Genomic DNA, 23,595 nt, shown 5'->3' with positions numbered 1-23,595 from the left:
GCCCTCTGCCTTTTCATCTTGTCTATCTTTCTGTGAATGTGGTTTTTGTGCCACAGGCTGCAGGATTATAGTTCTTCTTGCTTCCGCTGTTTGCCCTCTGGTGGATATATATTATTTAAATGTTGATATTCAGTAACACTGCATAAATTTTGATTTTTTGTTTTTAAAAGACGCATTGTGCCTTTTTTTGTAAAATAACGTCCAGTTAATCACCATATAGCTTTCGTTAGCCTTTTTGGTTTAATAAAATGGTATACTGCCACCTGGTGGCAGCATGACCTAGTCAAGACTGGGCAGGCAGAACAGCAAAGTTAGTACAAATACAGTTAGAGAAGTGAGATCATGTTCACATATTCACTCATGTTCTATCTTTACCTCAAATCCATCGTGTCTAAAACCAAATATATAATTTCTCCCTTAAATCAGTTCTCTTAAAATAGGTGCTATTTATTAAGTGTGAATGTGGCCAGGCATCAAGCACTTTACACACATTATTTTTCTTCATCTCAAAACAAGCCTACAGGGTAATGATTATTAGTCCCACTTACAAATGAGAAAATCCAGGCATAACTTTCCCAGTGAGATGCTGTAGCTATTACCTGTTATTACACTCTGGCTTCTGATGTGCTGCTGAGTACATTGTCCTCTAGTCATGCAGATTTGAAACCCTGGTGTCATGTTTGATCTTCCATCTGTTTCACTGCTCATCTATAATCACCCATCCCATATTCCTTTGAGATTTTTCTTTTAACTATCAATTCTAACTGCCAAAATCTCTAGTCCAGATCTTTATGACATGTAGGTTTTTGTAGCATATACCTGATTGACTTCTTTCATTTTTTTGTGTATAAATAAATTGTGAAATGATATAACTACATCTTATCGAAAACATCCAATTATAGAGAAGAATACAGAGTAAAAAGTGAAAGTCTTTTGTCTTCTATTTTGTCATCTCTCCCTAATCTCTGGAGAAGTAAGCACATATAATTTTTGGTTTGTTGGTTTTTAAAATATAAATAAGACTATAATATTCCTAGTACTCTGCAATTTACCCTTTTTCATTCAGCAGTATATCTTGCAGATCTTTCTGTGTCCATGCTACAGAATTTACACACAATAGACACTCAAATGTTTGCAGAATGAATTTTAGATTTCAATTACATACTCCTTTCATCTAAAACAGGCAGTGTACTTTTTGCTCCATTTTCACCTAACTGAAGCATTTTTCTCCAAGGTTATAGGTTATTATGGATCTCCTCTCCTTTTTGGTTATTCTTAATCAAGATCTCTTTCATGGCAGGTATGGCATAGTAATAAAGATTATTTTCATTAAATATCAATAAAATATGTATGTGTGAGTGTGTGTAGTATCATTTTATTGGATAGTTTTTACATGTAAGTGCCAAATCTAACTTATTTTCGGATGTCTTGTGTAAATTTCCAACTTCTTTACTATTTCTGTACCTCAGTAGTTCTCAATCTTTGGTGTGCATAAGATTTACTGGGGGACTAATTATTAAAACCCAGATTTCCGGGCCCCACCTTCAGAGTTTCTGATTCAGTTGGTATGATGTGAAGCCTGCAAATTTCCAACAAGTTTCCGTGTGATGCTGATGCTGATCCACATTTCGAGGATCACGATCTATAAGACTCTCCCCTGATGCTTTCTACCTCCTAGGATATCCTGATCTCTTCTCAGCACTCACTGTTTACTGCACATAAGAACTACAGCTTAAAGGGAGCGTTGAAAATGGCTGTGGTGGACAACGAGGCCTGGGGTATACGTGCCCTTCCAGAGTGGGACCAGCAGGGGCTCTAAAGGCAGAACTGAGGAGAATGACAGTTCTGCCCATGGCTCAAACCACAAATTAAGGAACGGTTTTCACCTGTGCAGAGGGTGGCCCGAACTATCGGTTACCCATTAGTCTGTACAGCAGCACATGCTCTAGCAATCACAATCTATAGCAGACGCATCATCTTTGAGTATGAAAGATGGCATTATAATGCCACTACATCCAGAAAACAATTATTTATTTTCTTCACTTCTTGATGGTAGCTCAGCCAAGTAAAATTCCAGGTATTAAGTGAGCTGATGCATCCAGTCAAATAGTTACATGTATTTCATTGTTATTATCAATTCATTACTGGTGTGATTTGCCTTGTAAAGTGATTGTACAAGAATCCAGAATTCAGGGTGGTGGGGGTGGTGGTGTGATGAATTGGGCAATTGGGATTGACATGTATACAGTGATGTGTATAAAATGGATGACTAATAAGAACCTGCTATATAAAAAAATAAATAAAATTAAATTTAAAAATTAAAAAAAAAAGAATCCAGAATTGGTGAGACAGAAAAGAATTAAAAAAAAAATCATCACACAGTTCCTCTCTAAAAATGTAGTAAAATTATTATATCTTTAATCATTTGATTTACAAAACCTGCTTGCTTATACCTATATTAGGCAGAGAAAAGACATCATTTTATAAACTTGATTATCCAAAATACAAATGTAATGTATATATGTAAAGCTTATATAATGGAGTATTTATTCTTTAGAATTATGAGATATATGAGATATAATTGTACTTCTAAGAATTTAATCTGTTAGATAAATTGTAATTCTTGTAAAGGTTTACATATTTATATTTGGACCAAACATTTTAATGATGCTGCATAATTAATGCACTAGAAATCAGGAAAATGCATGGGGTTGATAAGTATATTTGATCCATGTTGCTTCTTTGCTTGAAATATTTGTGTGAAGAAATTTTTCCATTGCTGGAAATGAAGTCTAAAAAAAAATTGCCTGAGTATTTTAACTATTAGCTTTCACTAAGCATGCTATCCATAAAAATATCTAATGTTTTTAATGTGTTTGTTTAAACTGTATATAAATAGTATTATAAAGGTATGTATCATTCTTCAACTTCCTTTTGTCCCTCAATAATTTATTTGTTTTAACTGCCATATAGTATTCCATTTTATATCCATAATTAAGTTGATTTATTTCCCTATGATGGGCATTTAGGTTGTTTCCAATTTTCCATGCTAGAATTCTTCAGTGAATGTGCTTGTGGTATATTTCCTTGAGAACATAGAGTATACAATCTAGAAGTGAAATTAAGTAGCATACAAATATTCAGCTTTACTAGATATTGCCAAATGTTCTCTGAATTAGTTGTACCAAATTACATTGCCACTAGTATTATATAAAGGTTCTTGTTTCACGGTTTTCCCAGTGCCTGAATGTGAGAGTTTTAAATTTTGTCCAGCCTGAAAAGTGTGAAAGTGCATTTCATTTTTTTATATTTAATATTCTTAATATTCCTGATTACTGGCAATAGACAGAGCCTGTACTTCTTTCCTTATTTTTATTAGTTATTGGGTTTTTCTTTTCTGTGATCTATCCAGTTATATACTGTGTCAGTTTTTCTACTGTGTTGTTTTTTTTTTTAGTGATTATATGTCTCTATATAACCTGAATACTAATCTTTTTTTTTTTTTTGCGGTACGTGGCCTCTCACTGTTGTGGCCTCTCACGTTGCGGAGCACAGGCTCCAGCGGCCATGGCTCACGGGCCCAGCCGCTCCGCGGCACGTGGGATCCCCCCAGACCGGGGCACGAACCCGTGTCCCCTGCATCGGCAGGCGGACTCTCAACCACTGTGCCACCAGGGAAGCCCCTGAATACTAATCTTATTCTTGTTTATATGCTCTGCAAATACCTCCTCCAGGTCTGTGGCTTATAGTTTAATTTTATTTCATGGTAATCTTGGTGTTGCAAGTTTTTAATTGTGGTGTAATAAATACTATTAATCTTTTCCCTTAAGGCTTGTATGTCTTCTTTTTCTTTTTGTCTTGTGGAAGAAAACTTCCTTAGTCTTATAGTCTCAGAAAGTTTTAGAATGTGCCTTTTACATTACGTTTTTAATCTATGTAAAATTGTTGTGTATGCTATAGGTAGCAGCAATTAATTTTTTTATATGGATTATGACTGGTACCAGCATCGTTTATTGACTAATCCATCCTTTCATCACTAATTTGTATGTTTGGGTCTGTTTGAGTTTTTTATTATGTTCCATTATTCTATTGATATTTATTTATTTCTGCAATAGTGGAAAACATATGTTTCTATTTTTCTGTGAATTCATTCCATGGCCACCTTGGAATGTTTCCAAGCCTTTTAAAATTTCATTTGGACAAACAATAGCCTATGGACATTAATTTGGTTCCTGATATTGAATCAATATGGTAGTCATTAGTGTAGTCTACCAAATGTTTCCAGTTTTCTGCCTTCAGGGAAATAGTAGGATTGCATTTTCTACTCTCTTTGAATTTAGTATGAACATACAACTTATTTCTCAGTGGGCTCATTCTTGAGCAGAAGCTTTAAATAGAAGCTCCAGGAACCAGCCTGTGTTTTGCCACATTTTCCAATCCAGCTTGCCTAGTCAATCTTGGAAGCATGGAGATGGAAATTCTTTGGTGGACATAGAGATGGACATGGCACAGATGACCTTCAGTGGACGTGCAGTTGAGTGAAAAACAAATCTTTGTTGTCTTAAACCACTGAGACTTTTGGAGTTGTTCATTGTTCCAACATAATCTGGCATTTCCTGGCTAATAAAGTTAATATTGTGTAATTTGCAATTTGATGATTGGGAAAATGGTAAACAAACATCTTACTTTTGTTAGAAGGTAATTATATTTTAATGTCTCTTTTTTTTCAATTTCTTCCCCTCTTCCTTTCAATTGTGTCACCCTTAATGCACTCGTATTCCCCAATACCCATGACCTGTCAAACCAATCGGAACCAATTTTTGAAGTCCTCTCCCAGCCTGCAATTTCTCACCTGGCCTGTATTTCTTCCCTCGAGCCTACATTTCTTCTCTTTGAGTGTTTAAATTTTTAAAGATGATGCCTAGAAAGATAAATGTTTTACCTGAAGTCTGTTATGATAAAGATCGACATTATGACCCTATAGGGAAAGGTCATTAACGCAAAGCTGGCTGTCTCAGTTTCCTCTTATTATCACATTAGTGTCTGCTGACTTGATATATGTTTCAAACTGGTTCTGATATTAAAATCCGTAATGCTTTGTTGGGGTTGATCACATTCACATTTACTGACTCTTGTGGTTCTGGAATGTTAAGGATAAGAGTGTAAAGATGAGAAGTGGAGAGGACACTAAGAAGACACATCCCAGGCAGAAGTATCTTTTTCACATAATCTCTCCACCGATGAAAATTTCCTTTTAAACATGCAAAACCATCTTATATTATGGGGGGCGGGGGGGTTGGGCGGTGATGGAGGGGAGAAAGATGCGAATTAAAACCCAGAGAACTACATTTTTACTGTTCACACTTTGATGTGAAATATATGAATCCCTGGATTGGAATGTTTGCCTCCTAACACCTAGAAGGTGTTAGGAGGGGCAGTGGACAGTCTGATGGTGATGTGAATAGTTTTAGAGCGTGGAACACGGCAAACTTACCGAGTGGTGGGCCCGCCCTAGAAGCTTTGGATTTGACAGAACACAGGGTTTCTCAGACAGAATGCAGGTGTGAGAAGACATGTGGTAGCAGAGGCATCAGCCAAATTCCTATTTTGTAATATATTAAAGACTCCTGGTGAGTGTTGCAGACATCCAGAAAAATCATGTCAAGTATCAAAAACTGCCGTTTATACCTGTTATAGTTTCACTAAAGAGTATAAGCCCTTCTGATATTGGAACTTTCTTGCCAAACTTCTTGCTCCTTAAAAAAAATGAATGTCGGGGCTTCCCTGGTGGCGCAGTGGTTGAGAGTCCACCTGCCGATGCAGGGGACACGGGTTCATGCCCTGGTCCGGGAAGATCCCACATGCCGCTCAGGCTGAGCCTGCGCGTCCGGCTCTGCAACGGGAGAGGCCACAACAGTGAGAGGCGTACCGCAAAAAAAATTTAAAAAAAAGAATGTTGACTGGTTAATTAATGTTTATATCTCTCTCTTTTTAGGTGGTTCTTTGGAGCAATCAAGAGGGCAGATGCTGAAAAACAACTATTATATTCAGAAAATCAGACAGGTGCTTTTCTAATCAGAGAAAGTGAAAGTCAGAAAGGCAACTTCTCCCTTTCAGGTATGGGCATTGTCCTGTGTGATTTAAATGTGGATTTGAGAGTCTGTAGTCATGGACCTTCTGTGTGAACATGGACATGTTAATTTTAAATTTGACTTATCTGTTATCTTCACAATAGTACCAAAATTAAATCTATTGAACTACTCAAGAGTAATATAAAAATTAGCAAAACAATTTCTGTCTGTGGCTAGATGTGACTATAAATGTTTCAAATACACACACTCTAGGTATGAGATGAAAAATATATAGATCTGCCTGTGTTTTCTCACTTTTGCATTATCTAGGAGCCTATCCGTTTAGGGAAATGATAAGCAAGAAGCAAAATCCAAACTGTTGTCAAAATTGATCTTGCCATAATACCTTTTTTTTTTCTTTTTGCATTTCATTTGTTTTTGCCTGGTAAATAGAAAATGAATTGAAATGCTGAATGCAAATGTGCTTAATTAACCAATGACATGTAACATTCGGTCAAATGTAGTTTTCCAGCTGAGAGTCAAGTGCATGTTTACTTTACAATACCCTAGGAAAGAAAAAGCACAGGAGACCTGAGAATTATCTTTAAGTGTTACAGGTGCTTATATATTAGGTAGTCATTAGTTAGCCAAAAGCTAGATTAAATGTTTTAGATTCTAGCATTAAAAATATAGAAGTAGAATATTTCCATGAGGAAAACAGAGAAAAAGTAGAATTAACTGAGTCATATCTTTGAATAATTCCCAAGCTACAGTGACTATTCTGAACACTTTCTTAGTAGAATATTATGGAGCAAAACAGCTTTACAGGCTTAGGACAAAATTACAAGGATATTGGCTGTTATGTGCTGAGAATACTGTAATGCTTGCTTATGGGTTTAGGAAGCTTTGTAGGCCCTACTTGGAGACTAGCGTAACATTATAGATTCCTTTTCAATGAAGTCAAACCATTTAGAGTCTTTCAAACAAATTATCTGATGGCTGTGTATTCACTAGGGGACAAAGTAAATGCAGACTATTATGTCTACTGAAAGGATAATTTTCTTATTAGCCAGAAGGAGGGCTATACAGGAGAAAAATGGAAAGAAAAGGGTCTTCGATATAATCTACATTAAAACGAACAAACAAGTGAACAACCCAATTGCTGACTGTTGATTACCACTAAGGATCTTCAGGTATACCAGTCATGGATTTATTTCTCAGGGCAGTTGTCTCCTAATCAGTCTGAATTGATGGTCTTCAATTTTGCTGACAGTTATGCTGCTAAAGGAAGGCAAATAATATCCCTTTTCTATCTCTGTCTTTCCCACATGAGTTTTCCTTAGAAGTATTGTCTTTATTCCTCAGGCGACAATGGCTCTCAGCTGTCAGAGAAACGCTTCATGAGGGGGCATGATTTATTGATGCTGCGGCAGGCTGCTGAGAAACAGCAGCCCAAGGTTGGGGTGGGTGCTAGTTGGCTTGTTGTGATCCTTGCATGGCTGTCAGCTCTTGTGAGGTCTGAGTAGAGAGCTGGGGAGAGAGTTAGGGCTATGACACCTCTCATAACGGCAAGACACTAATTAGCTATGAATTACAGCAGTGCTTTTGGATATTACGTATTATACGTGGTAGCCAGAGAATCCGTCTTCATTAGATGCATGACAGGTAGTTTTAGGGGCCTTACTGTTATTTGTCATTGGTAGAGAATTGTTTTTCTGATGAAAAATATAAAATTCTGACTGCATGTCAACTGGTTTGGCTATTTCTTGACTTCAATCATTTACTTTAAAGGAAATTATTATTGTTATTGCCATTAATATAAATTTGATGTTTGGCATTCCATGAGCATTTATATTATTGCTTAAAGTACACTTTCGGAAAAATACACCTTGAGGGATAAAACTGAATTTCAGGCAAGTTTTTCAGAAAGGATTTTGCATTGCACATTGTAATTTTACTTTAGGCAGCTCTGCATAGGAAAATCTCTAGAGTAGTAGAGGGAATTCCAGATTCATCCTCAGCGAAAGCTTTTTAAGAGCGAATGATAATAGATTGAAGATAGTTGAAAAATGACAGAGGACATGAGGCAAAAAAGCTCATCAGCAGTGTTCAGGGTGATGCATCTAGTAGCTGATATCATTTATTTATACACTGTCTATTTCTTGAACAAATATTTGAGTGCCTAGTCTGTGCCAGGCTTTTGCTAGGTCTAGGGCAGCAAGGAATGTGAGGCACAGTCCCTGGCCCAGTCTCCAGGAAGGTGATAACACAGCTGTCTGGTGAGACAAGAGGAGGCAGGGGCCAAGTCTCAGAGGGAGTTAGGAAGGTTTCACAGAGGAGGTGGCACTTGTGTTCAGTTTGAGTCACAAGGTAGCCGCATGGGAAGGATTATTCCCGGCAAGGCAAATGCACAGAGTGGAGGGTAGGGAGTGGGGAGGCCAGTGCAGGTGTGTGTGTGTGTGCGCGTGTGTGTAGATGGGGAGCAGAGGTGGAGGAGAGGAGGAATGGCCAAAAATGAGCCTGGAAAGGAAAGTTGGAACTAGACTGTTCAGGGCCTTGTATACCATGCTGAGGAATTTGGAGCTTTTTCTACAGGTCCAAATATAGAGGGAAGTTTTAGGCAGAAAGTGACTCGGTCTGACCTTTGATGACAGAGTGGAGAACAGAACGGTTGAAAGATTTATAGATAATAGTCTGGGGAGGAGTGATGGGGCAAACAGAGAGGCATCACTTGCTGCTGTCTGAAATCACAGGTGTGAGACAGAAGAGTCAGTTAGCATTCCGCGGAGTAGAGCCAGGGAACCTACATTCAGCTGGCTGCACTAATGCTCCTCTGTCCCCAGATGCCTCACGGCCCCTCTGTTGCTCTCCTTTTTTTATGGGGCAAGTGTGGGAATGGCCTTAGGACTCTCAATAGCAGTCTTTGCTTTGGTGCTAAAAAGTGAGTTTGGACATCAACTATTTGCAGGGTGGTTTGAAAAGCCCAGCACCTCCGGACTTTGGCACCATGCGAAATTGCAGCTTCTCTTTTGTAGGAAAGGAAACCATAGGGCCTGTTGGAAGTTGAATTCAGCTGCAGTCCTTCTTGCTGGCCATAGGGGGCGATGGTGGGACAGGCCCAGTGGACCCATTACCATGCCATCTAGAAGGAGCTCCTGGGGCTCTTTGCTAGAGAGTCTTGTTTATCTCCACAGGTGATGGCTTGATCCAGGGCAGTTTTGGCAAATAGAGGGTAGGGCATGGAGGTGTGAAATATTTAGAAGATAGAGCCAACAGGAATTGGTAGTTGATCAGAAATGGGGTAAAATAAGGGAGAATGCAGAATCTAGGATGACTTGCAGATCTCTGACTTGAGTGATGGGGGGATAGTGGTCAATTGAGCCAAGATGAGGTCCATGGGAGGAGGTACTTACAGGAAGAGAGAAGAGGGGACCAAAGGAATTAAGTTCAGAGGTGTTTGAAGTAATTGCAGGGGACATACAAGGGGCCATTATCTCTTTTTTGACTTGTGTCTGCTGATTTTGAGCTGAGAACTCACTGTGATACATCTCCATTACAGTGAACATGTAGGTCCCATGGAACGTGCAGGACTTTTCTAATAGTACTTTGTGATTGCTATGAAGTCTGTTCTTGAGAATATAGGTAGGTCTCTGTAGCAACATAATTTAATTTTAAAATAAATATACTAGAAATTTTAGAACCAAATAAATGTTTTATACTTCAAAGGAATAGACTGCTGTTATTCAAAGTATTGCACAAATGGTAGAACTCCCTTTACAGAAAGGATATCACTTTATGTTAAAGGCCTTAGCTGGGCAATTGTATGTTCATTAAGTGCAGCTTTGATACTTGGAAGTGGCCAGAATTATCTGAAGCCACTTTCTGAATAATATGGATGATTAACCCGAGCGAAACCATGGACTTGTAACTTTGTAAATATTTCTGCATGCCTTACAGGTTAATTCTGAAGGCAATTCAAAAAGTAATGAGAATAACAGCAGCTTCATTAGGGAAGATGTGTATCTGTTCATGTTGACCTTGTGTGTATCCTTCATGTTGAACTTACATATTCAAAGAATCTTTTATATTTATGAGTAACTCTTTCACTGTAGGTAAAAATATGCTTCTCAAACTAGGTTATACAGTCCTTGAGCTGAAGCAACATACTTTTATTTCTTCTGTTTCATGCTTCTTCTCTATCTCCATAGTTTCTAGTACAGTTTGTAAAGACAGTAGATGCTCAAACACCTCTTTACCCTGTCATCTACCAAGAGCAAAGATAAGCAAGGCCATTGTCATATTTCTTAAACCTCTGAAGTCTGGACCATGTAAGATCACAAATAATCCTCTTCCTTGCTGTGTTTCAGATTTATTTTAGAAAGACAATTTCTCACCTTAACAGGTTAGTTGTTTCCCGGTAACAAGACTTTTGTAGAGGAGACAAAATTGGAAAAGGATGTCACTTGCATTGTGACCCTGTCTCTCTCCGCCTGGCACAGGGTTCAGACCCAAACTCACTTTCCAGCAGCCACTGAGATACCATTATTTCTCCCAAACTTTTTTATTTTTATTTATTTTATTTTTTTTTTATTAGGTTCTGCTTTATAACAAAGTGAATCAGTCATACATATACATCTGTTCCCACATCCCTTCCCTCATGCATCTCCCTCCCTCCCACCCTCCCCATCCCACCCCTCCAGGCGGTCACAAAGCACCGAGCTGATCTCCCTGTGCTCTGCGGCTGCTTCCCACTATCTATCTACCTTACGTTCTCCTAAACTTTTTTAAGACCTGCTGATTCATTCTAATCTGATGCTGACCAATGGCAAAAGGCTGTGTGTTTCATTGTCAATCCTCTGAGCCTCCATTTATTCTTCATTTAAAATTAATGTGGACATAGTGGCCATAAGAGTGTGTCAGGAATTCTATTACTATTAACCATGGATGTAAATACAATTGTATATCCCAAGGAGGGGCAAGTATTAAATGGTTGGAAAAAATTGCTCCTTGAATTTATTATGCAATGAAATGTCTATGGATTCTGGGAGCATTTTGATATTGGTTAGAGATGATGTTTTGCTTTTTAAAAAATACACAAGATGCAGAAAGAAATTTTTGTTAATAATTCCAGTACCTCATATAAAATGTATTGAATTTTAAACATGTTGGTGCCATCTTAGAAAATGCCTTTTAATTAAAGTCATAATTTAGTTGTGTTCAACTTAATTGCAAATATCATTGCCTATAATAGCAAGTGGCTTTTTGGGTCAGTTATCGTATATGCTGCCTTTTCTTAATGTTACTACTGATAAATTATATTTCAGATGTTTTAAATACTCTATAAAGTTAAATTAACATTTTATTATATAGTACATATATCTGTGTTTGTGTGTGTACACAAACATACACACACAGATGCACAGGCAAAGAACTTTTTTCTCTAGGGCACTGCTCATGGAGAAATCTTTTATTTTATTGAAAATCCATGGCTAGCATTTCTAGAAGTTGCAGTATTATTTAGGGTGCTTGCATTTTTTTTTCTTTTGCTTCTCTGTGAACACCACATGTTGACTCATCTAAGTTTTCTCTTCTCTTCTGCTTACCTTATTTTGTTTATTAAAAATATCTTTTCTGTATGAGTAGTTTGAGCTATTTGGAGGCAAGCACAACAAAGAACTGATGCATATTATTGCCCTTTGAATGTAACTTTATAGTAATCAATTCCAGATATTAAATAAATGAGAAGTTGATAAGTCATGTGGAGGTTGGTGAAATTGCTACCTTTTCATACTTCATGACATATTCCATTCTCTTATTTTTTTTTTCATTTTATTGGCTGCCAAATTAAATTGATCCTTTATTTACATTTTGTCCAATGTTGTACTTCAAATGAAGATAGCGGCTAGCTAACAATCATTTAAGTTAGCATCCCCTACATTCTATTCAAGAATATACATAAGAGATACAGAATCAGAGCAGCCCTGTAAACTGAGTCTATCAATCAATGATTTGTTAGACTCTAGGTAAATATTCTCCCAACTTCAGTGTGAATACAGGTGAACTGACATATAGGAGTAGACTTTGACTTTTGCATCGGTCAGGGCTAGTCATAAAGAAGGTGCGAGGCTGCTTTGACCCCTGCTCAGTATGTGCCCCTATCTTAGAGAGGCAGGACATGCAGATGCCAGGAAACCAGGCAGCCACTGTTTTGGAACCGACTTAGTGATTTTGGTCTTCCCTGGGCATCTGTGCATAGCCCCCCCCCCCACCTTTCTACATCCAGTAAATGTTATAAGGGCAGAAGATGACAGATGCTGACTGTGTGTTGCAAATTAGGTGAAGTTAACCTTAAAGAAAGAAAGAAATAAGAACTCTGCTCTCCTGTGATTATGTTTTTCATACAATCTTCTGGTTAAACAAACAACTCAGCATTGCTGCCTTAGTTTGGACTGCTATAACAAAATATCACAGACTGGGTGGCTTAAACAACAAATATTTATTTCTCACAGTTCTGGTGTCTGCAAGTCCTAGATCAAGGTGCCAGCAGATTTGATATCGGTGAGGGCTCTCTTCCTGATCTGCCTTCTTGTTGTATCCTCACATGGCAGAGAAAGAGAGAAAGAGCGCTCTGGTCTCTTTCTCTTCTTATAAGGGCACTAATCCCATGATGAGGATTTCACCCTCATGACCTCATCTTAATTACCTCCCAAAGACCCACCTCTTAATGCCATCACATTGGGGATTTGGGCTTCAACATATGAATTTGAAGGGAAAACAAACATTCAGTCCATAGCAATTACAAAGGAATGGATTCTATTTCTTATGGCAGGCATGCCAAGTGAGTAGGAGAATATCCACCCTTCCTCCAGCAAAGCCACAGGAGCTGAACATTTGCTAGACATCGGAAGTATGTTTAGAGGCTTGGTGTGTTAGCAGCCCTGCTGTGCGTGTGCTAAGGGAAGGAAATGTACACTCATCTAAGTGGATGGAGAGGAGGACCGGTTGCATATGTTTTTTTCCTGAGCATCAAATTTCTTTGCATTCAAGGATGAGTATAATAAAAACAAAAGTCATGAGATTCTGGATGCTCAATAACAAAATTTTCCAACTTATGTTCTAGAACAGGAATTCTTTGGTAAGTCAAAAGCATTCCATGGGACAGAGGGTTCAGGAGTTAAATACATTTGAAGAACACCTCATATTATATCCTCTCTGCCCTGACTCAACAAAAGCACATTAAAGTCTCAGAAGTCCTACAGCCAAGAAAGTTAGCTTTTCAACCCAGAGTTTTCCAAATTACTTGATCATAGAACCATTTCTTTTTCTCTCAAACATGATTTGGGAAAAAATAATTGTGTAACAGATGATAAACAATAACCTGAAGATGTAGAGAAAACTCATTTTTTGAGACATATTCACTAAAAGAAACAGAAGAAAAAATTGAAAGCATTTGATTTGAAACTATAAAATACAAGAAAACACAAACTATGAAATTAGGCATCAAAAGGAGCATGAAAAGGCAATAGATGGGAGATAGGAAGCAGAGAAATTGTCACTTTAGGGATGTAAAGAGCAGACTTGAGGTGCTCTCTGGAGAGAGGAGAGAAATCAATGAAAATATGTAAGGGTAGATCATGCACAAATGGACATTTCTTTGACATGTAGTAGAATAATTAAATGGAAGCAACAGCTAAATATGTAGTAGAAGAAAACTTTCCTGAGTTAAAAAAAAATCTGTGCTTGTAGATTAAAAGTACTCCTACTTGTTCTAAGTAGCATAAATGAGAAGATACATACCTAGGGTATCTTTTCAAAATACTTTAATATCAGGCATAAAGGAAAAATTCCCTGAGCGTCCAGGAAAAAAAAAAACACTGCAAAACAACTCCACACCACTAAATACCAAAACTCAATATAAACATATAGAGTCTTTGTTTCTCCCTAACTTTATTGATAAAGTTGAAAAGATAACTATGTCCTTTCACCTAAATTCATCAATTGTTAACACATGGTGACATTTACTTTCCATCATTCACATATCTATATATGTCTCATATATGTAACATATATGTAAGTTCCAGGTATTATGTCACTTCACCTTTAAAAGCTTTAGTATTAGTATGTATGTCCCAGGAATAAGGACCCTCTCTTACATTATTATAACCCCATTATTAACCCCCCAAATTTTCACACTAATGCAATAATATTATCTACCATAGAGTACATACTCAAATGTCTCCAAATGTCCTTGCTAACCCTTTGTTTATTTATTTGCTTTTTGATGCAATAAAGGATTATGCATTGCATTTGGTTCTGTATATAAAAACTCAATTTTCAAAAATATTGGCAAGAATATTTTGAATTATTTTTTAACCATTCATGTATTCATTGATTCATTCATTCACTCGTTCATCATAGAACTTTCATTTGTGTTTGCTATATGGCATAATTGTGTGAACAACTAAGCAGTTCACACTATAACATTCACTTGATTATTATGCATATAAAGCACTAATAAGCAAAGTGCTTTAAGAATTCTGAAAAGAGAACTGTTATTTTCTGAAAGGGATTAAAAAAGGAGGGCATTACAGGGAAATGAGACAACAGTCAACACTATACCAAATAATGAGTAAGAGTAAATGGATAATAGCATGCATAAAACTTATTTTTCTCTTTAGATAATGTTCATTCTTAAGAATCTTTCTTCCTTTGAAAAATCAGGTGATGCTCCTTAGATTAAAAATAAATCATTTTCTGTGATGCACTTTTGAACCCTTTAAAAAATAAAATGGAGATCTGTAAATTGTTCATCCATTGCCATCAGCATGCTTTAATAACTAACAAGGTGCTAGATTGTATGTATTATAAATGCGATCATGATAAATTCAATATGGGTTATATTTTTGGATAGCAAGACATTACCAGACCTGAGGTGCCCGACCAGTTCTCTCTGGATCTTGGGCTTTGATAATATATAAATTTAATGATCTCAAACTGGGAAAAGGGGGAAGGATTAAAAGCAGAGTTGAGCAGTGGAATACAAAAGGAGGTATAGATAAGGAAGAACATTTGAGGCATGGTGCTGAACTTCGGGTTGAACAGAAAGTCAGAGACCAGCAGGCCTTCCAATTACTCCTCCTTACCGCCAGGCTTGAGCAATTTAGTCCATTTTATACTTCAGTGAAATAATAGCTAAATAGACATTTACATTTCAAGGTTACCTGATTCTTAAAGTATCTAAGCAATTTCTTTTTGTTACTCTAAGTAGCAAATATGTGTAATTGAAAAAAAATTGTAAAATTAAGCTTAACCAGAATATTTCACATGGTGTTTATACAAACAGGGACATTGTCTGCAATGCTGAATGCTATATGTGTACCTTTATTTTAAAACCAAAACACCATACTGGCTTCTGCTTTCTGCTCCCCACTCTTTACAACTGCAGCTGAGGGCTTTCAGTCAGAATGTGCCCCCTCTTGTGGCATGTCAAGAAATTGCATGCCATCATGGAAACAGTAGTTTAGATTGTTTTCATGACCCATTAATTTATAGGAAGGGGAAGAATATCTGATTTTAGTTGAAAAGAAGTTTATAATTTTAAAATACCTCTAGCAACTTGTACTATAAATATTAAAAACACCCGACTGGCAGTAATCTTCCTTTATTAATGTCAAAAAATTGACCAGGGTTTACATTTTTCCTAATGATTCAGGTATCTAGTTTCTTTGTAATGAAAGTTACATAAGATGTGTTCATAATGTAAAAAGTGAATGAAATAAATACAGTCCAATTTAATAAAAGAGAGGCTCTAATTTTAAACTGTGTATTAAAAATGATATATGTATATTAGCTACTTTCTATTTGTCAGCATTGCATCTATCATGAAGTCATTTCTAATGCATTTTAGAAACGTGCTTTGCATTAAGCTATTAGGCGCTTTGGCACAGGGATTACAATTTAAGAAAGTATTCTGTTGTCTTAAAAGCCTATGCATGACAGAGACTAAATTTATTTCCTTATTTGTTTCAGCAGGGCAGGGACTTTCCTTAAATCCTCTCTCTTAGCTATCTCCCTTTCACCTGCAGATGCTTTTAAAAATGTTTTGCTAGAAATAAAATATGCAGGAAGCAAAAACATAAAAGAAGCAAAAATTATTTTCCTATTTTCATATAATTTTAGTAAGCATCATTTTCTGTATATCTCTTATGTGTATAATCCTGAACAAAATGATGATCCAGGCCTTAAAGAACTTGGGATTCATTCATTCATTCATCAGATACTTATTTAATGCATACTATGTGCAGTTGGTATTCAGAAGGCTGGGCTACAGTGGTAAACAAGACCATCCCTGACCTCATGAAGTGTATATTCTAGTTGGCAGTGGAGGGGAGATGCCAACTAAATAGAAAAGACACACTTGTTTAGGAAAGATATCTACTTATTTGTTGTGTTACTCTGGTTTTTACAAGACTAAGCAAATAGTGGAAATCAAGGAAAGCATTTTGATTTCTTTCTTTTTTAAAAATTTTTATTTATTTTTTGGCTGCATTGGGTCTTTGTTGCTGCGCACGGGCTTTCTCTACTTGCGACGAGTGGGGGCTACTCTTCGTTGAGGTGCACAGGCTTCTCATTTTGGTGGCTTCTCTTGTTGCGGAGCACGGGCTCTAGGTGCACGGGCTTCAGTAGTTGTGGCGCTCGGGCTCAGTAGTTGTGGTTCATGGGCTCTAGAGCGCAGGCTCAGTAGTTGTGGTGCACGGGCTTAGTTGCTCTGTGACATGTGGGATCTTCCTGGACCAGGGATTGAACCTGTGTCCCCTACATTGGCAGGCAGATTCTTACCCACTGCGCGACCAGAGAAGTCCCACACTTTAATTTTCTATAGAGACTAATGATGGGTTGGAGTAGAAATGAGGATTGCTTTCTTACATTGGAAATTTGAGAGAAATCTGGAAGCAGAATATTATGCTAAGATTATCTCGGTTGGGAAGATGAGGTCATCAGAGTGTCAGTTGGATTCTCCCATTAAACGGTAATAAACTCTGCAGCCTGGGTATGGCACTCTCCTTTGAAGGGCAAGGGGAGGAGGGGAGGACATACTGTTCAGACTCTTTAAAGCTTCTGCTAGGATGTGCCATGTATTGTGTTTGCCCGCATTCCAAAGCAAGTCACAAAGCTGCATCCTAAGTTAATGTGATGGGGAATGATGCTCCACCTACTGCAAGCCATTGCAAAGGCCAAGAGAGAATGATTCACTGACCTCATGTCTCATATAAGTAAATGCAATCAAAGGGCTCAAAATCCAGTAGGAGAGGTACAGTATAAATTACAGGAGCAATACTGTGAATGAATTCAATAGCAGAAGTTGATGTGCAGTGGGATATGAAGGGCCAAGTGAGCTGCTCTGCTTGCTTGAGTCTAGGGGCTTAATCGAGGAGGAGACGCCTGAAATGGGCCTTGAAAAATGAACTTGTCTATAGCACGTAAATAGAGTGACATCGTAGTTGGAGTAAATAGTCTGTGCAAATGCACAGAAACAGAAAACACCATGGTGCATTCAGGAAACTACAGATAAGTGTTTAAACCTTGAGGGTAGGGTGGCAGGAGAGAATTCCGTTAAGGCGTGTGAACTTTAGGCAATGGGGTGCACTTGAAGAGCTTTAGAAAGGAGGATAACAAATTCAGATTGTGTTTTAGAAGATGACTCTGGAGACTGTGGAAGCTGGACAGTGATGCAGGACACAGGGAAAACAGTGTATGAGCTTACTGCAGTGGTCCAGAAGAGAGACTTTAAGGGGCACGCCACAAGGTGATGGCAGTGGAGAGTACTGACAGGCTGACAGGACATAATGCTCGGTCAGAGATGAGAAGTCAGGGAGAGAGAGGAATTCTCTCTCATGCTCATCAGAGAGAGGCATGACCCTCAAATCTCTAGCTTTACTGTCTGGGTTTCAGGATGGCAGTGCCATTCACTGAGATAGAATATTCAAGCTGGGGAGGAAACTTAGGGAATAAGAAAATGTGAATTAAAATTTTGACTTGGTACATTTGAGGTGCTGGCAAGGAAGTTGAGTGAGCAGTTTAGCAGAGAGAGACTGGGGAGTCATTACACATTCAGTACAGTCATCAGAAGCCAAATGTCTGCAATATTACTAAGAATGGTTGTGAGAGCTGATATGGTGGCCCAGGTGAGAACCAATATAGAAGGAGAAGATGGAGACAGAGAAGCCTGAGAACCAGTAACAATAAGAAAAGTAGAATCCCTGTGTTAGATGGAGGAGTGTTCAACCTGTGTTTCCCTTTAAAGGTGTCAGTTGCAGAAATAGACCTTCTCTGCAGCATTATCCTCATCTCAAGATTAAATAGTACCAATAAGCCTCCTTGCTCCCGGAGCTGTGAGCAGTGTCTTGTGAGAGTTGCCTAAAAATACTTGCTGTTTGGCAGTAGAAGGAGACAGTTGGTGGAGGGATTAAGAGTGTGGTGTGGGGGCTTCCCTGGTGGCGCAGTGGTTGAGAGTCCGCCTGCTGATGCAGGGGACACGGGTTCGTGCCCCGGTCTGGGAGGATCCCACATGCCGCGGAGCGGCTGGGCCCGTGAGCCATGGCCGCTGAGCCTGCGTGTCCGGAGCCTGTGCACCGCAACGGAAGAGGCCACAACAGTGAGAGGCCCGCGTACCGCAAAAAAAAAAAAAAAAAAGAGTGTGGTGTGGGATTCAGAGTCTCGTTCCCTGGTTTTGACTCACAGAATGAATATTTACCTGCTTTGTATCCAGGGGAAAAGTACTTAATCTCCCTCGACTTTAGTTTCTTCTCTGTAAAATGATGAAAATAATATCCATATCCCTTAGGGTTGGTATGATAATTAAATAAAATACTTCATGAAAAAGCACTGAGCACAGTGCTTGCTTAAGGCAGGTGCTCAATAAAAATCCAATTGCTTTTATGTTTATGCATCAAGAGTACTACCTTTTGCACAGAAAGATGGAGGTGTTGGCCCACCTTGCATTGGAACGTGTACTTTGAACTGTTTTTCTGGGGTAGTGATGAATCATCCTGAGTACCCACGGTTGTTTACCTGGTTCACCCCTGAACTACTGAGAGTCATTAGGAAGATGGTTGGCCAGCCTTCAAAGTGTAGCCTGTGACTAGGAGATGGTTTGTCTTTATATGAAGTGTTACCTGAACATGACCTGAACTGTGCTGGCCAGAAGTTATGACAAATGAAACCAAATCTAAACAGACGTGTGTAAACTTTGCCTAATACTTGTCTGAAATAAATAGCAGGAATATATCTTATATCAAGGGTCCTCATTTAATATGAAGAAATTTCCAAGAATGAGAGCTCTCTGCTTTTGGAAACGTGAAGGAATAATGAGCAAATTACCAAAAGTTGTCTTGCATATGTAAAAACAATGAAAAAATGGAAGGAGACAGTATTCTGCTGTGAAAATCAATTAGCTAATACATGAGAAGGTCCTTTGTATTTTCACAAGAAGATGAAAATTGATTTCAAGGTATTTCAATTATCACCCATTACATATCTCCAGGACTTTCATGTTCACTCTGTTTAGCATGTCTCCTGATTACCGAAATGGGGTGCAGAGAAGAAGAGAGATTCAGGGACTGAGTTCTCCTTCATAATAGAAAAGGCTTCCCAAGAGTTTGGGGAGAGTTTGATAGGGACGGGAAAGATGGCATTCTAAAAGTCCTAAAACATTCTCCTGAGAAATTAGTAAATTATTACTTGAAAAAATAGAAAACAACTAAACAAAACAGGAAACAAGAAATAAACAGTTAAAGGTTTCTACTATTTCTACTGTCATTCACAGGACACCCTAGATGACTAGACTTGGATTCCAACCCTGCGAACAAATAGTAGTTTATTTTGAAACTCCAGACTCATCAGTAAAAGAGGAATTTAGACTAAATCATCTTTAAAATTTCTTGTCATTGATATATCATATTCTCCTTTCGTTGATAGAATAGTAGGATTTGCAAAAACTGTCTAGTCTCATATTGCCCTTTCTGAGATCTCTTATAATTTGAAACTTCTAAGGGGAGCATCAAACCTCCCATGAACAGAAACCCCAGAGAACCAGCCTATTCTGGTGTTGGACAGTTCATTTCATGAGAAATTCTTTCTTATGTTGAGTAGATGTGCCATTTTATTTGATTATTTATCACTTCATTTGTGAATGTGTTTGTTTACTTCTACGAAAGGATTTAAGTTGGCTTACATTGCTGAAACACCGTGCAAAATAGAGCTAAACATAAAAAAGGCAAATCAATGAAAAAGAACAGAGAAATAGATCTTGCTGAGCCTCAAATGGGAGATAAGTATCACAGTTTAGAAATCAGTTTAGCTGGGAGTTCTCTGGCAGTTAAGGCAGAAAGGGAACCATATTGTGCTTCTCACTGGGTTACGTAAGAAGAGATGCATTATATCTTAAGCGTTAAGTTCAAAGAGAAATGAGTTCATGGGGGTCTTTATATAAAGAATATCAAGGGGCCTCCCTGGTGGTGCAGTGTTTGAGAGTCCGCCTGCCGATGCAGGAGACACGGGTTCGTGCCCCGGTCCGGGAAGATCCCACATGCCACGGAGTGGCTGGGCCCGTGAGCCATGGCCGCTGAGCCTGCGCGTCTGGAGCCCGGGCTCCGCAACGGGAGAGGCCACAACGGTGAGAGGCCCGCGTATCGCAAAAAAAAAAAAAAAGAATATTAAATATCATTATAGTCAGTGTCTTGAGAAGTATATGTGGACATTGTCTTAGGTAGTTAATTCTTATGTGGCCTCTCTAAAAAAGTGGGAAGCATTATGTATATATTTTTATTTTAAATTCACTATACCTTCATTACAGTTGGTTTGGAAAAACAGAGTGAGTAAACTACTCACAAATCTGCCAATCTAACTCAGGTGTTACCATGCTGGCAAATTGAATCATCTTGGGCCTCATGCAATTATGGTTTTCACAAGGAACCTCAGCTGGGTTCCTTCAGCAGGAAAAGGCTCCGGGATGTGTGAGCAGCCAGATGTATCCTCATGTTTAAAATAATACTATTCTCTTAATTTTGTATCCCAGTTATTTCACTTAACACATTTTATTTCACTTAACACATTATCTATTTTTTCTTGTTACTACATAATTTTTATGATTATAGTATTAACTCTTAATTTTCAGATTTGCTACAATTTTCCAGTCATTTAATGCTGTAAAAATGCTGCAGTGAACATTCTTATACATATTGCTTTCCCTGTTTTGGCTGATGAACAGTAGTTAGTTTCCTATACAAATGTTTTCATTGAATTTCATGTTGGAAATGGGCCCACATTAGTGGACATTATAAGAACCAGCCTTTTGCAGTTTACTATTAAGAATCTTTTTTGTTTGTTTGTTTGCGGTATGCGGGCCTCTCACTGTTGTGGCCTCTCCCATTGCGGAGCACAGGCTCCGGACACGCAGGCTCAGCGGCCATGGCTCACGGGCCCAGCCACTCCGTGGCATGTGGGATCTTCCCGGACCGGGGCACGAACCTGTGTCCCCTGCATCGGCAGGCGGACTCTCAACCACTGCGCCACCAGGGAAGCCCTACTATTAAGAATCTTGATGATGATATTGCTCATTACATTTTCTGTGTGTGTGTGTGTGTGTGAGTTGTGTGTGTGTTTTATGAAGACCTATGTGAGAAATTTCTCATTTCAGTACCAGCAATAGCGTTTTGGGGTGTTTTTTTTTTTTGAGTAACAGTTTATTAATATTTTATTCAGGGAATCAGGTAACTGAATGAGTTTCTCTCATGGTTTTGAGCTGTCAAAAATGTGGAGAGCCAAATCTTTGGCCCACATCTAGCAAACATGGACGGAAATCTAAAGAATACCTTACATAAAGCATACCAGCCTTGTTCCTGGAGTCATTGTCCTTTCCTTTCCTTTTTGTCCACTTATCTTAAATTTCATTTTATCTTGATAATTTATGCAAGCCTTTGGATCTTTCTGGAACAAAGCAAATATATAACTAAATGAATGCATGTAAATACTTGGATTATTTCCTTAGGGTAAGTTTTGAAAAGTAGAAGCACTGGCTTTCATGTCACATTAAATCTTAATCCAGTGAAAGACTTCCTATAGGAAACTGAGATAATGTAATCCACGGATGTAAATTCCTGATGATTTATTGCAGATATAATACTGAATGAGAAGTTAAGAGTCCCAAGAGGAAGAAAGAGTCAAGTTGTTTCCCAGAGACTTTCTGTGCAATATCAGATGCTGCAAATGCTATTTTCATGTAAAACTGTGGTAGATGCTTTTTAATTAACTTATATGACAAAATATTGAATGTTATAATTATGTATTAATTAAAGTGATGCTCATCTTCATAAGATATCATATGTATAAACAGCAAAACTGACATTTTGTTCTGAAAATTTAAGAGCCAGCTTTGATTGGGGATTGGCCTGTTTTAATAAGGAGTTAGACCATAGGGGTCTTGAGGATAAGACCAACAGTTTTCTCAAAAATATCCTAAGTATTTGGATAGATATGTGGTTCAGGCTCATGGATTTCCATGCTATATAATATGGAAGAGATAGTTGATTTTTGCACATAAGGGTAGTTGATTATGTTGTCTTTGACTATAAAAATACCTCAGCTGGTCTACTGGACCAGTAACAATGCTGAAGACCTCAGGACATGAGAGCTATCAGATGTATCTTCAAATAGATTTTTTAAGTTTTTTGAGTCACCTAATGTAGACATTCTCTTAATGAGTCTTCACTTAACCTAGCAGTTTAGTAGTCAAACTTACTGACTGATGTCCACAGCACACTGAATATGCCTGGCTGGGAGACAGGTGACCTTGGGGACCCAGTAGTTGAGTTTTATGCATGAAGAGAGTCAAATCTGTTTGTTCCTTTTGGTTTAGTGGATTTTTTTTCATCAGGAAAGAACAAGTCTTCTACATGATACCACTTTAATATTTTGAGACAGGTGTAATTTCTTCTTTCAAAACTACTCATACAGGAATTCTATTCTGTTTGCTGTAGAACAAAACACAGTGTAAAATGGGTGTGTGTGTTAGATTCTGTTTTAATGGGGGATACAGTGTAATAACTCAATTTAATGTTATTTACTTACTGGTGTAGAACTATCTTTTTTTTTTTTTATCATCTTCTCCTCTGCCTTTTCTTTTTTTTTTTTTTCTTTTTTTATTAGTTTCTGCTTTATAACAAAGTGAATCAGTCATACATATACATCTGTTCCCACATCCCCTCCCTCATGCATCTCCCTCCCTCCCACCCTCCCCATCCCACCCCTCCAGGCAGTCACAAAGCACCGAGCTGATCTCCCTGTGCTCTGCGGCTGCTTCCCACTATCTATCTACCTTACGTTTGGTAGTGTATATATGTCCATGCCTCTCTTTCCCTTTGTCACAGCTTACCCTTCCCCTTCCCCATATCCTCAAGTCCATTCTCAAGTAGGTCTGTGTCTTTATTCCCGTTTTACCCCTAGGTTCTTCATGACATTTTTTTTT

General features: G+C 38.1%; 1 protein-coding gene across 1 annotated transcript in view; it reads left to right on the top strand.

The window, feature by feature from the left end:
• FRK (fyn related Src family tyrosine kinase) overlaps positions 1-23,595 on the top strand; it is a gene marked incomplete at both ends in the record, with an annotated part of 100,374 nt that overhangs the window by 49,535 nt on the left and 27,244 nt on the right. Inside the window, one exon of the mRNA XM_079716727.1 lies at positions 5,996-6,117. Coding sequence (XP_079572853.1) covers positions 5,996-6,117 — 122 coding nt within the window. The remainder of the gene's footprint in view (positions 1-5,995; positions 6,118-23,595) is intronic.

This window comes from Hyperoodon ampullatus (genome assembly GCF_949752795.1).
Source record: "Hyperoodon ampullatus genome assembly, chromosome: 12".
In the NCBI taxonomy this organism is placed as follows: Eukaryota; Metazoa; Chordata; class Mammalia; order Artiodactyla; family Ziphiidae; genus Hyperoodon; species Hyperoodon ampullatus.
This window is presented reverse-complemented; position numbering and strand designations above follow the sequence as displayed.